The sequence below is a fragment of the Protopterus annectens genome, chromosome 2.part1 (genome assembly GCF_019279795.1).
Source record: "Protopterus annectens isolate FY-2018-M chromosome 2.part1, PAN1.0, whole genome shotgun sequence".
NCBI lineage: Eukaryota > Metazoa > Chordata > Ceratodontiformes > Protopteridae > Protopterus > Protopterus annectens.
In genome coordinates, this window is record NC_056729.1 from 1,401,040,355 (window position 1) to 1,401,056,013 (window position 15,659).

The window sequence follows — 15,659 nt, forward strand, 5'->3', positions numbered from 1 at the left end:
AGTAAAGTGCATGGAGAGAGGAAGGAGGAGCAGATGTTTAAGGATTTAATATAAATTGCTTGTTTATACCCCCTGCGAGCATGGTGGTGTATCTGTATTCATCAGCAATCATACTGGATAAAGAAAAATTCAGCTCGACAACAGCATCAAACCCCTGGATATCCTGGTGTCACTTAACAAGTTTAATTACCACACTGTCACCAACTTCAAACTCCTTTCCATGTCTCTCACTGCCCAAGATACCTATCACAAGCAGAGTGAGTCTATAACTACTAAGCCTAATACAATCATCTTGGGTGCCTTTAACTACCAGTACTTTGGAAAACATGCACATCCAACAACAAATACGCACAGAGGTTCCTTACCTATATTAAAGCCAAATCCTTTGATCAAGTAATACCTTCACCGAATGCAGGTGCCAATGTTTTTCACCTTCTTCTCACAAATATATCACTTGCCTGTTCTACATTCAAGGTAATCCTTTCCAAGACTACATCAGATCATCAGGTCATAATATTCTCCTTAAGAACTCAATCTGTAACTTCATATAACCCTAAAGTATTCAGAGATTTATTTAAATGAGGTCTCCTAACACTCTCTGGTGACCTAATGAAATTCATAAGCCCCCTCCCCCCCCATGGGGACCCTACAACTAAAACAGGTGCTTATACCACTGTCTTTTACTATCACCTTAACTTCAATTGAAACACATCTGTCATAAGTATGATGTCAGACTTTAAGAATAAGTACCTCTTGTTGAATATTACTTGCAACAAACTCTACAGTAGATGGGAAAAAATCTTCAGACTAAAGAATACATTCAAACCCATCACTACAGATGTAATCTAAAAAGAGAGCTATGGTTGACAAAATTTGCTGAAGACTGCAAACTCAACACAGTAATATTCCACCAACAGATTGTGTTAGCATTGTGGTATAAATTTAGGTCTTAAAGAGTGGGTACTTCTGTTTTTCAAAGATGAAAGAGGTCAAGTAGGACTGTGTCTGTCACAGTCCTGTAGGGCAAGAAGGGCCAGCTGCTCAAGAGCATATAAAAATGGAATAAAGTGACAGGGCGTCTAGTTAGCATGTGAAACTTAAGAAGCTCATACTTCATATTTTCTTGGTCTGGAATCAGTTTGTTTTTTCAAGCTGAGCAATATGTTTGGAGAGGTACATATAATAGGGATCATTATATTCTATTATGTGCCTGATTAGGAAGGAGTACAGGGGATAATACATTCCTTGGATCTTGAGGATGTGCCTTTAAGTAGCAGAATCTCCTTATGGTACTTGATACATGGTGAAATGACAGTCATCTCAAAATGTGTCAACATCCCTCATAAATGATACCCTCTCAAAACTGATTTACTCCGGATCTCTCTTTATATCCAGCCTCAATCAGCAGATTGGAAAGAGGGGCAGAAATCCACTCCTGGTCTGTGTTCTCAGGCCCCGAGAGACAGAAGGAGCAGAGAGTGGGTTTGGTAGTGGCTAGAACTCTAACAGTCTGGTGGACCAATTGCCTAGTATTATCGGACAACAGTGCTGCATTATTTACATTAGGGCCCAGTCCTACACTGATGCAGCCTACTCCTCTTATTCTCGAAAGCAGTAATAAAAATCACTTTTTTTGTTGCATTCTGAGCTTTGGTATCAGATACACTTACTGAAGTTTGCACTCCACTAAAACAACTATACAATATTTTAAATGACTGACAGTGGCAGTCATCATTATCAAAAATCAACCTCCATTTTCTATACGGGGTTGGGGTGTTGCGTCAACTTTCGGCATATTAGTGCTACTAACCTACCTTCTTTGACAGTCATGCCTGACTGTTGCAGGTCTTCTTTTACACAATTTATCTGTCTTTTTGCTGTACATCTTTCATTTCCTCTTGCCTTCTTCCTGTCTCTCCCAAATCTTCTAAACCAAATCATCTTCTGCTTTCCCGTGCATGTGACCAAACCACAGTCATTTATTTTATTTGACCTTCTTTGCAATTGGAGCTACTTTGGCTTCTGTGCTGGTCTCAATGTCTATATCTAACAGTCTGCATTCTGCTACCCATCTTACGCACTTCATCTCCATCATTTTCACCTTTTGCAACTGCCCTGTCGTCACTGCTCAGGTTTCTGTACCATACAGAAGTATTGGCCACACCACTGTTTTGTGCACCTTACTTTTTAGCTTCAGTGGCAGTGAACAACATGAAGTAAGCCAAATCCACAACATAGGTGCTGCTGATTTTAGACTATATCCTCTAATGCCTCTTCCTTCTCAGCAGTCATTCCTCTGCACCACGTCACATACCACACACACGTCTCAGATACTGTGACTCTGGGAATGATTCCTTCTCCTAGTACTCTTCTCCTAAATTTACCCTCTGTTTAGACTTGAGAACACTACTTTATCTACACATGACACGAAGCATGAGAACTTTTTATAATCTTTCTCACAAAATTGCTGTATTGTACTACAGTCACAAGTAAAGCTGTACATGCTGTGCCGTATAGCTGATTCCCTGCTTTTCCTTCTTCTCTCACTGAGTCTGATCCCATAAAGGAAACAGTCAAAAAAGGCAGCACATTAAAACATCATTTTGTTCTCATCAGAAAGCATTTCATTCCTTTCAATTTGATGACATCAAGTATAAGGAAGTTTCTCCAATTTACTATTTACATGTGATTTTGATGTGCAGCCTCTCTCTCTACACACCATTATGGCTTTCCCAAAAAAAAAATAATTCTCCCATCCTCTGATGCATCACATGTCCAGTGATAACAAGTACTCCATGCCTTCCATTTATTTACAGATGTTTCTGCAATGCAAGCATGAATTACAGGAAATGTGGCATTTGCATCTCACACATGGAGTTAGCAGAGAAGAAATACTTACAAGTGAGAAATGTAGAGTATTTTACAACAACAATGTGAACATTTCTCTCAGCTGCTATAAACCTACTTGTGCTGCTAATAAAATTCATATTTTTTAAGGCATACTTCTCATCCTATTACTGCAAGAATTCTGATCAAAGCCAATACATACACATACACACACACACACACACACACACGTACATACATACATGTGTGTGTGTGTGTGAGTGAGTGAGTGAGTGAGTGAGTGTGTGTGTGTGTGTGTGTGTGTGTGTGTGTGTGTGTGTGTGTGTGTGTGTATATATATATATATATATATATATATATATACATAGATATGTATGTGTGTATGTATATGTGTATATATATATATATATATATATATATATATATATATATATATCTATCTATATATATATATATATATATATATATATATATATATATATATATATATATATATATATATATATGTATATATATATATATATATGTATATATATATATATATATATATATATATATATATATATATATATATATATATATACACACACACACAAACACACACACATATATATGGGGGGTAATGACTTTGTTGAAAAAAAGTCACATCAGTTTCATTGTCCCCATAACCATGACACTTTGGTCTATAATAATTTAAAATTAATATCTTTTACAGCGATGCAGAATTAGTACTGCACATGAAATGAGTATCTAATCATTTTTTTTCCTGCTTCTGGCAATTGGCACAAATATAAGAAAGGAAAAAAACAGCAGCAGATAAGCTGATGTTCAAGGAAATGCAACTTGCAAGCATAGTAGTGAAATGAAAATGTCTAGTAAAGAAACTACAAAACTTAAAAACATGTCCACTGTTGTAAGAAAGTCAACGTGATTCTCTCTAGATCTAGGGATGTCATTATCCCCCTTTAGTCAGCACTCATTGGGCCAATATTTGAGTATAATGCCTCATTTGACATGGATCTGTGCAGACACATGCAACAACTGGAATGTCTGCAAAGATATCTTCCTAAAAGGATACAAAGCCCTATCACTACAATCTTAATCCAACAAATTGCTAACAGGTGGTGTGTGTCAGGCATACAAGGCATCCTGCTACCCAATACTGATGGATTTAATGCACATCAGCAAGTCAAATGGCATTAGAAATACTTGGTCAATGGATCTAAACCTCTTCTGCCACATCAATAGAATGGTGTGGCGGGACAAGTATATTTCACAGGGGATACTGCTGCTCTGAAACAGACTCCACATCCACATAAAAAAGTTCATCCCTGTCCACATTCAAGTGCAACTTGCATTTATGGATGGGAAACAGACAATTTACCCCAGGACTACCCTCTATACTAATAATGGACAAAGACAGCTCATAAATGCTTTATCTCATGCATGGGTCTCCTCAAATTATCTATGGTATGATCCAAGTTATTCTCATCAGGTGTAATATATAATTACTGGCAATGGAGTGGCTAAGGTCAATCTCCAACCAAATGGGACAGGTTAATTTGAGCATAAAAAGGGAAATTGGTTAGGCTAAAATGGCCCACAAGGGCAGCTAGCCAAGTACTTACCTATGAGTTTATGAACCTATGAAGAGGTAAATATTTTTATGTGATTGGGTGGTGGTGATGGCAGGGGTGGCTGCAACAAAGAAGTTTTGGAAAAGTAGAACAATCTGAAAACAAAAATTCAACGCATCTTAAAGAAGGAAGAAGAGGATTGAATGCAGTCAAATGTGGAGACAGCAAATCTTACCAAAGGAGAGAATAATCAATTCATGAATGGTCTTCCAAGAGTTACTGCAGATAACTGAGACAGTGCGATGGATGTACATATCACATAATGCTGAAAAAAAAATGGAAGGGCCTTTTTAGCCGAGCTGACAACACTGTTTAAGAGACTAAGAGAAATTAATAACTCAGTGCTGGAAATGAAGCTCTGTAGTCTGTCTCCACAGAAACTGGAATCAGGAAGGAGAAGAGTATGCAGCGTAAGAAAATCTAGCACATTCTGAGGAAAGAGAAGGTGATTAGACATAACAAAGGCTCTCAATAAAATGAAATCTGATGTCATTCTTTGACTGGCTGACAGATGAATAAGGTCACAGAAGTAAAGGAAATATGACCAAACATGACACTCGCAACATGGTGGCATTTTGCTAAACATGAGTTTTGAGACCAAGTCAGGAAGCTTTCATTATCCTAAGCAGTAGAAGGTTATGCAAAGTGCAGAAATGGTGGTAAACAGATAAATCTGGATAGAAGAAATTATAATGTAGTCCATCTAATGGCACAATGTTTACTAAAACTGATGATGAAGTTACTGATGGCAATCTGTGAAGATTCTTCAGGTACAAAATTTAAAACCACAAAAGACCTCACCACACATGACATGATGGCTAGTACTGATGAAATACCACTGACCAACAACTAACAACAGTGAATAAGGCTACTTGCTAAAATTTGTTTAGTAGAAGAATGTTGATGATGCCTGTCTATCAGATGTGCAGAAAGTGCCACTACATAGAAGACCCAGTGGACAAAAATGCAACGGCTCACAAAACAGGAACAAGTCTTTGGATATGTGGTCTACTGAAGTCTGGACTCACTCAGTGAGTGACTTTGGACAGTGAATAAGTAAAGTGTGATACGCAGGACTCTAAAGAAAATACCAACCTTACACTTCAGTGAAGAATTTCTGTTCATCAGTATGACACAGTTAATACTACATCCACCTCTGTACCTGAAGGTTGTCCTCAGTGGGCACTGAGGTCATACCAAAAAATAATTGGCACATGAGTGCAGTATAAAGGGCTCCTGTACTTTGGGCATATGCTGTCATCCAGATGAAAAGTTGCCCATGAGTCTCTCCTATCACCCCTAGTGCTAAAAATAGACTGAAATAAAGAGAAGCCAAAGGTACAATTTACAAAAAGGGAAGGAAACGTCCTCAATGTCTTGGCCAAGAATTCCTTAAAAAAATCAGTGCATGAAATTTCACACCGGTTTGTGGGACAGTGTGCAAATTAAGTGTTGACACATTCAGTTGTTTCACTACAAGTCTTAATCACTGTAACATAGGAAAAGAGCTACATAAGCAGGACTGCATTTTAATTTCCATTTTCTAACCATACTCTTCAGATTCATAACCGTGACATTTTCCCAAAGATGATATTTTTGTGAGGACACGAAGAAGTTATGGATCTTGAAGTACATAGTGGTGAGTCACTGGAAGCTGAGGTTAAATTTCATAGTGTCAAAAATATTACCAAGGCCTTAAAACACACCTCATGGTGGTAACAGTATATTATTGGCAAAACTCCTGTTCCCAAACCCTCATGCTGCAGATCAAAAGCAAACAAAGATGGTGACTGGTGGAAAGTGCAATGACACAAACTCGAATGACTGAAAATAGCTAATGGGAAGATGAAGAGCAAATGATATGACCTCCCATATTCCTTCCTCACAGTCATGTGATGGACATATTACTGAGGAGCATGGACTGACCCTCTCTTTTTGTAAGTACACTACTAAAATCTCGTTTTTTGGAGGGGATGGAACTAATGAGGATTATAGAAGCTAAGTTCCTGAAAACCATATGCTTTGTGTTTCAATCTAATAGACTGACTGACTGACTGGTTGATTTGTTTTACGCTTTGCTGACCAGGTTGCTCCATACTAGGCCAACAACCTCTTTTCATGGAAGACCCAAGGTGATATTCATACCGACTATGGACATTTGTCCAGTGCACCAGGAAACCTTTCTTACTCTTTTTGATCTTTTACATCCACCTGAGCTATCAACATCTCAGGCAGATGGAACCACACGCTAACTCTTTCAAGCTACAGCACCTTGTTATATACTCCCAGTTAACACCCATAGCTCCTTATGGCAGTCATGCCTTTTTGAAGACCACCTTCTTTAACTAAGTGACTTACCAGCTAAAAACAATTTATTTACTTTACATTTGTTGACCGGGCTAGTCTAACTGGATACATGTCCATTTTCAGCAGAGGCCTGGGGAGATAAGCTCCACCTGAAAAGATTATCAAAAAGATAAACATAAAATGGTTAACAAATAAATGCATGTACAAAAAGTAACAGCAGATTATTACATAACATTTCAATCGTTCAATACAAAAATTGTTACAGAACATTATATAAATTTGCTAGTAACTCTATTCTCAAGGAATAAAAAAAGAAATATATATTTTTTTTGTACAAGCAGTACTGGAATGGCTAAGGGTAAAATGACACTAAGATTGTTGATCTATGATGTCCTGCAGTATAGAAATTAATCACTGTTTGCCACTTGTTATTCATATTTTCATATTTATGTTCATATTTTCATAACCGAGAAACCTACATGCCATTGAGGGGAATGGTGTGCAATGCCATGGTGAAGACAGTATAATTCATTGTCAATGCCCATTTATATCACAGTATGTGGAAGATATTGATAGCTGTTTGTTAGTAATTATGAAAATAAGCAATATTTCTATTTCAATTTAATACTTCAAAAACCAAGTGACTTACAAGCTGCTGAATGGCATCAGGTGAAACCTTAGATACTGTTGAAGAGAACTGTCATTGATATTCACAGTGTAAGTTGCACATTGAGACATAGTGTTATTTATATTGTAGTTATACAATTAAGCATGTGTGTTCATATTTCTGTAAAACTCTATATGCACTCAGAGGAATTTATTGCTGTTATGTGACGGTTTATATCTGGTTAACAAAAGTATTCTAATAACATGTGTCTAGGCTGCACCATTTCCAAGACATGACAATTTATTTGTGAAAGCTATGAAAAATAATTCTGGATTTATGCACATTATATTATAATATTTATGAAAAGATCATGAATGCATCACTGTAAGATACAGTTCTTACTGATAACATTACTATTTGTAGAGTTTTAATGTGTTTATTTTTGACAAAATATTTAGATTTATGTTATGCTTTTAAGTTGATTTTTTCAGAAAATGCTCTGGAATGCAAGAATGTGTATAGGCTGCTGGAAGTGTGACATTCCACACCACACAGGTATTAATGAGTTAAACTGCCATATAAAAGACAGCACAGTCAGGAATGTAACACCCCTTAATGCTACACTGCTAATTGGGACTAACAACTCATCTGAAATACATCGCATTCAGGCGTGTAGCACCCCCTGAAACTACACTGTAGTGTTAGAAAAAAAAATGAATCCAATCATTTGGAATGAGATTAGAACCCACAGCCTTCTGATTGCTATACTGACATCAGTGTAAAATGCTGCAGTTTAGCCAGATTGCAGTTAACTGTTACCCTCAACAGATGGACAAATGCCACATTTCCTGCTCTGATTTGTTTATATACCTCTGGGAACACGTGACATAGTGTGCTTCGACAAATTAATTATTTGGACCAGCAAACAAATTCATAAGAATCCACTTATTTACTCTTGTTAGATTAATCTGCAACAAAGAACTATCACATACAAAACAATGCAAATTAATGTTGAAGAAAAGACATGCTTTAAATGCCCCCTATAAATTACAAAGACCATAGCAGAATAGCCTCACCTCTGTCTTTTCCATTCTGCAGTTTTTCCTTTTCTTCATCATCACCACCTTCATCTAAAAGAAAAGTGTAGTTTAGTTTTGGTAATTCTTTATGTTAAAATGGATTTGCATGAGAAACAAAATAATAACTTGAAAACATCAGTTCTCAAAAAATCGCATTATTGCAGTTCTTAGATGATATGAGTTACACTACTACATTAGACTGGATAAGTAGGCTGTTCTTGTCGACCCTTTTCAGTCATGAGAAAAGTCAAGGACATTACACTGAAATATATATACAGATGAAAAAAAATGATGCACACAAAAGACTCAAGAAACAGCCCCAGAGATGGGGTTGGTGAGTATATGTCCAAGGTTTATAGAAACTACTTTCTTGAAAACTGTGCTTTATGATTTAGTCCAGTAGACGACTGACTTATTTACCCTTTGCTGTGTACACCATTTGTTTAGAAAAGCATAGCTTACAAGACAGCAAGAAATACCCAAGATGATGCCAGGAACTGGCTGGGAGACAACATACAGGTTCAGACTGCTGAAGCCAACAAAACAAAAGCCTAATGGCATTATTAAATCACCTAGCTAATTTAGAGACAAGTCCCCACTGTGGTCTCTCTCTTTGAGACTATGCCTGTTAGTTTCGTCAGCTGTTTTCCTGCATAGTCATCTACTTTATTCTTGTTATGATAAAGCAGGTCTCTCATTAGCATCTCCCAAGACAGTTTTACCATCATTTTCACAGTGATTAAAGTAAATGTGACAGTATACAAGCAACAGAAAACTAATATATTTATTTCTCATATGCGTGTTTTCTTTTGTTCTGTTTTGCTTCTTTTAAATAAGTATTGTTAGAAATGGCTGCAATCTGTGTCCTGCAGTCCTTGTTCTGATTTCTTAAACTTCTGCATGCATACAGTGTGACTCTGGCTAAGTAAATAAATCAGGACTGAAGATGAACCAACCAAAAGAAACCCATATTAATGCATAGTTGGAATTTTCTGGACTACAAAGACAAAATAAGAAGCATCTGTATTAGTGGACAGGATTTATTTTTGTAGTAAAGAATTCTCTAGTGCAACTGATGCGGCAAAGGAGGCCATGGCTTCCTTAACTACTGGAAGTAACAAATTTAATTTCAGCATGCACAAATAAATAGTTTTACATGCAGATGCACAAAATCTACTGGCTCCATAAGACCGTTATTCTACTGAATATACTAGAATGCAAAGTGATACTTTTCTTCGTACACACCACAGTCTATTTTAATACACAGAGTGCTTTCATTCCAGTTCAAAAAGGAACATCATCAAAATGAAAAACAGCAGCCCACTTCCTCAAATTTAAATATCAAAACTGGCGTCAAACATCATAAAAAATTAAAGAGATACAATGTACAAAAACAAAAAAATACAGAAGTAAAAAATCCAACAATAATCAACCCCAAACGTTTGTTAAAAACTACTATGAATATGCAATCAAAATCAATTTTATATAAATACCTTATTGATTATCATAAACACTATAGTACTAATTAAGTTAAAAAACAACCATTACCCAGAAACTTCATATATGTAATAATAGTCAAGGACAATAATTTTTTTATAAAAATAATCACTAACATTCAGCCCTGAGTTTGAGAATACTTTTGATAGATGCTGAATCACTGACTCCTGGTGGAACACCAGCATTCAATAACAACTGCCAAAAAAGTTCCTTCTTTTCTGCCAGTGAATCCCAATCACCCCCTCTGATGGGGTGAATTACCTTTTCAAGTACAGTAAAAGCACTCTGTTCAATGTAAGGGCTTCAAGAAATTTACTTTTACTGTACTTGAAAAGGTAATTTGCCCCATGAGAGGGATGATTGGGAATCACAGATAGAAAAATAAAAAAATATTGCCCTTGGCTATTATTACATATATATCACAAAGAGGAATACTATCCTTAGAAAGGACACTAAGACTCACCAATGGAAGTACAGGCAACACAGGTCTGAAAACAAAGATGTGAGAGGTAATGATGACTTTGCAGTTACTACTACCAGTGAAATCAACAACTTTATAACTCAAGCATAAAGGCAGGCCAATGGACATGTGCAGGAGCATTAATGTCACTGGATCCAGAAGGCAAGACATGCCTGAACCTGACCCAATAATTCCATGTGGATGCCAGATCAGTGAGATCCTGGACTGTACACTGAAACAAGGAAGATGTGGTTATGGAACAAGTCCAACACCAAACCTTTAAAATAAATCTGCCAGAAGAATTAAAGACAAACACTGTGACTGCAGCCAGGACAGAGTATAAAATAAAGATGCCACTAAGGAATCCTGAAAGGGGGCCACCAACTACCAAATGTCAATGTACAGAAGCACCATGACTATTTTATTAAATGACTTGTGATGGCACCCTGAAGAAAGAAAAATCTATAACCAGAGACAAAGCCCAAAACATCACTCTGCACTGAAAATACTTTCTATCTCAAACAAAGAGCAGGAATTTCCTTTTTGGTTCCAATAACTGATTTGTCAACAGACACTCGTCATGTCTCAATGTACCACTCAAACATGAATAAAGAGTGACATCAAAACCTAAAGTTTCATAATGCAAAAACTATTCAACTCAAATTCAGAATTTTGTGGGAATTTAACTTTCTCTATTTTACTTGTTTTTTGCATTTGTTTACTGGGTTGATCCATCTGGGCCAATAAGAGCATTTTTCAGAGGAGGCCATAGGAGAAAAGGTCAACACTAAAAGAGAAAAATACTCAATAGTAGAAATCAGTCTTAGAACATTTACATGACTGAGATTACAAACGATAACACATTACAAGCAATACAAAAATGAGCAATACAGACTGACATTCACAGAAAATCAGAACAAAATACAATAATGCCAATACAGGAAGATACAAAAATACACTGAAATATTAATATTTAATTTTAATGATCTACAATAATAGAAGCAGAAATTTAATTTGGTCAAGGATAAGTAGATATGCGTATATAGTTTGAATTAGACAGGCAGGAGTTGGAATTAGCCACTAGTAGAGAAAAAACACAGTCAAGAGTTCATTAGGTATTGTCTGAGTTAAATAGTAAAGATTTTAGTGTTGTTAATGTGTTTTAGAGGGAATAGAATAGAGTTTCTCACATTCTTGCAACAGAGTAAGAGCTCAAGGAGTTACAAGCTATGTTGTTTGCTTTGGTTGTGGAAGAATGAATTTATTGGTGAAGCAAAAAGGCCTAGCTGGAGAATAGTGTTAGAGAATGCTTACGTCAGGGCACTGATAACATTTGTACAAACATTGTGTGCAATGGATAATTGTGAGAAAGATAAGTTTGGTATCTCTGCCAGTAAACTTGTTTCTGGGCTTGAAACTGATGGAATTTGTAAGGCATGCTGGTAGGCAAACTTTGCAACTTTATTGTAGCATTGTTTAAAGTTGTTCAAAATTAATGGGGACCAGAAAAATGATAGAAAACCATCTTCCACGTTACTCTTTGGAATATTCAACCAACCAATCAGACAAGCTGCTCCTCATACTGAGGGCTGGCTAACGATCTTCAGAATGCAACCCTTCTTACAATCCAGAACCCCATCTGTCTTGACTTATGGGTCTCCAGGATGAGGCACATAGAGTCTTATTAACAGAAGAGCATGAGGAGGAAAGAGTCAAGGATTCCTGGGATCAACTATGCTGAATTCCTCTTACAGAACATCGAAGAAGGAATGGGAGAAGGGTAAGAGGTGAAGTAACATTTGCATGTCCTTCTCTATCCTGAACAAATGAAAGTGGAGGAGGAGAAAATAGAAGGCTTGGACTTTACAAATCCAGCTTCACGAAAGACATCTTCCTTTCTTCTGGAGATCTCTATGATCTCCACAAAAATCTCAGTACAAAGTAAAAAGAACCAAATTTTAAAGGAAGAATCAGAATGCACTAGTACAGTTTAATATGGAATATATAAAGCTTAAGCCAGACTGCCTTCCCTACATATGAACTGGTGACCACAAGTGCAGGCCAGTACATATGCAGTGTGAAGAGAAAAGTGAGTCGCACAAGTATGATATTACTGACATTCTCATCAGCCTTTTACTTCTTGGAGTGGAGAAAGGCAGTCAAAAACTACAAATGAGACCCACTACAGGTGATTACTTTCTTTATTTTTACTTATTATTTATTAAACATGTAAATGGGGCTATGGGGACTCCCCAGCCACAATCTCTTCCACAAAGGCACTTTATGGTCAAGTCAACTAAATGTGACCAATCAACCAGCAAGCCTTTGGAAGGTTGGATGAAACCTGAAGCAATCAAAGACAGATCACACATACTTGACGTGGAGAATGTGCAAAGTCCACAAAGAATGCCACAACCTGGAAGGCAGACTGAAACCAAGAACCTGCAGCTGTACGGCACAGATCTTTTTACTTATCAGCTATCTCAACAGTCAGACCTATGATGGCAGAAGAATAGATTTTATCAAAACTGCCTACAGCCTTGGACTCCTTGTTTTAGGGACTATAGCCAAGAGTTGAGGTTTCTGTAATCTATGCCAGGCAGAGGAAATAACACAGGAATCAGCTATACAATGTCAAATCTATGCTGGGTATAGTCTATATAGATTATGAGACTTATGCAGATAGAGAGTTACCCAATACAAATGACTCAAAATAGTAAACATCTATCAGTATGATAAAGGTGAGCAGAGCCACAGCAGGGACATTTGGTGCCCTGGGAAATCCCTCAGATGGCACTCTGATCAAGCAGAGCTGTGGCGCAAAAACAGTTGCAGCTCTACGCAAATAGCCAAAGAGCTGCTACATTTCTGCATAGCAGCCTGGTAACTCTACCCTATTTTCTTCACACCACCTGTAGCAAGAGTTACTCCAGTTCTTAAATCATTCAAGCAGCTGCAATGTTAACTGCAACTGCTTAAATGATTACCTGTAATGGAGCTCAGTGTCTCTGACTTGCAGGAAATAATCAGTACCTCTTCTTTTGTGTCAATTGTGCCATTTAACAGCTTGCACCAGGGATATCTAACTCCTTTGCCCTAAGTCAGCTACACCTTTGATGGTGAGGTTTGTAATCAGCAAATTAAGCAGAGTAGACAAGACATTTCCATTGTTAGCATGGCTACCTTTAACAAGTTCTAAAACTGATTCCATTAATCCAAATGCATCATAGCATACATTGATTAAAAAAAACAAAAATTCTTAAACTTACTGTTAAAATGTTAAAAAAAAAATTTCTAGGGAAGCCTCACCCAAATTGTGGGAGGGCTGCATCCACTCTACCCCTGCTACGTATACATACTAATTCCAAGATTGCTGTACATCAGAGTAAAGGGTATACTCTTAAGATATTATAAGTTTGGATTTAGAGTATATTTCTTCATATTATCACTTACAGTTCCAACTACTGTCCTCGAAATTTTAACAAGCACACCTCAGTAACAGTTTTCAGCATATCCTGCAGAGTTTTCGAGAGTTCCCAGACATGAAATGTGTAATTCTTTGAATGTGTCCTTTGTCTACACCACGGTCTCATCTCAGTGTGTAATGTCTAGTTTAACTCCTGTGGGAGGTGTTTATGGGACCTCTTTACATAACATCCACAGTGACTCACTTGAATGTTCATACATCACAGAAGCAGTACCTGTATTCTGAGGTCCTCCTGGATTTCTAAGCCTCAGAGTCTGCCATGGATAGTAAGATCAGGTGTCTTCGAAAGGAACTTCATGTCTGCTGATTTTATCTGTGATCTCATCCTTTCAGCAAACACCCAAACCTCAATAACATATGTAAAAATGGAAAGACAGACTTAAATGAAAACTTCTTTCTATGACTTTGCTCTCCGTTCACTATCACAGTCTGGTACAATACATTCAGAGTACTGTTGCTGCCGCTCTTATCGACTAGTCAAGCTCCCAAACTTCCCAAGTTATGCTGAAGTTCCCCCTTACCTGAAGATAGCAATCAAATCTTTTCAGGTAAACAACCACATTTGATTTACAGGTGATCTACATCCCATCTGCTTCATGCCCAGCAGCAAACCATCTAGTGTATACTAAGGAAAGTCATCACTTACGAGGCCAACATCATTTGCAGGTGAAAAAGAGAGAATTCTCACATCCCAGTCAGAGTACTGTCCTTGATATCCCTTCCATGAAAATTAAAAAAAGAAGTGAAGACAAGACACAAACTTGGCAAGGTTCTACACTTCCCAGTACACATTCATCTTCATGCCACAAATACAGACACAGCTCTAAATCTTCAAATAAAGAGACCAAGTGGCACACAACAGCAGCACCTCTCACAAAACATAAGTAGTGCTTGGAGTGATATATGCCTTTTCAAGGTGTACAAATGAAATAGCAATGGCAGTTTCCCACAGCTCCTCCACATGTTCTGCAAAAACAAAGACCTGATCCACTATTCCATGAACAATATGGAATCTGCAGTGATTCCTGAATCAGAAGTTAGAATAATGGTTATAAAGTTCCCTTTTCAGCAACCCGGTACAGTAAAGAAAAGTACCAGATATCATACCTTTAATTACAAGTTCTAGTGAAATTACAAGTCCGGATTTATTTTCATTTTTAGCTAGGCAGGAGTTCAGATGTTTCTGAGGGGAAGAAGAAGTAACAGAATGGTGCTTTACTATGAACTGTGTGAGCCCAGGAATTTGGAGTGTCATAAGAGGAGGAAGGCTCATTTTCCCAGCGCAGCTCAAGCACATTCTCCTCAACTAAAGCTGGGGCATCAGATAAGAAGGCCACCCATTGCATTGATCTAATGCAGTGAGTTACTTAGTGGCACTACCAAGTGGCTATCAACCCCAATGCCAAATGCATACATTACAGGGGACACACATCAGATATGGCATCAGACACAAGTGCCAGCTCAGAGTCTACTGCATCATTCAGTCTACTTGCTGTAACAACATGTGTGGTTTCCACTTAAATAGCTTTCACTGCATCCTGTACAAATTATCCAAAGCATCCTAGCCTAGCTCTGGGAATGAAGAGATTATGTATTTAAAAATCCAGGTGCAGGTATGCCTTTGTAGATGGCCTCAAGTTTTTTTTTTTTTTTTAATGTGTGACCTACTCTCCAAGGGAAGGCAATGCCAGTAATCCAGAGAGGCAAACCCAGAAATCTGTCCTCCAACCTCATGGGC

At 37.4% G+C, this 15,659-nt stretch overlaps 1 protein-coding gene across 1 annotated transcript in view; it reads right to left on the minus strand.

Moving 5' to 3' along the window:
- DTNB (dystrobrevin beta) overlaps positions 1–15,659 on the minus strand; it is a 2,387,431-nt gene that overhangs the window by 86,918 nt on the left and 2,284,854 nt on the right. The window contains exon 21 of the mRNA XM_044062883.1: positions 8,475–8,528. Coding sequence (XP_043918818.1) covers positions 8,475–8,528 — 54 coding nt within the window. The remainder of the gene's footprint in view (positions 1–8,474; positions 8,529–15,659) is intronic.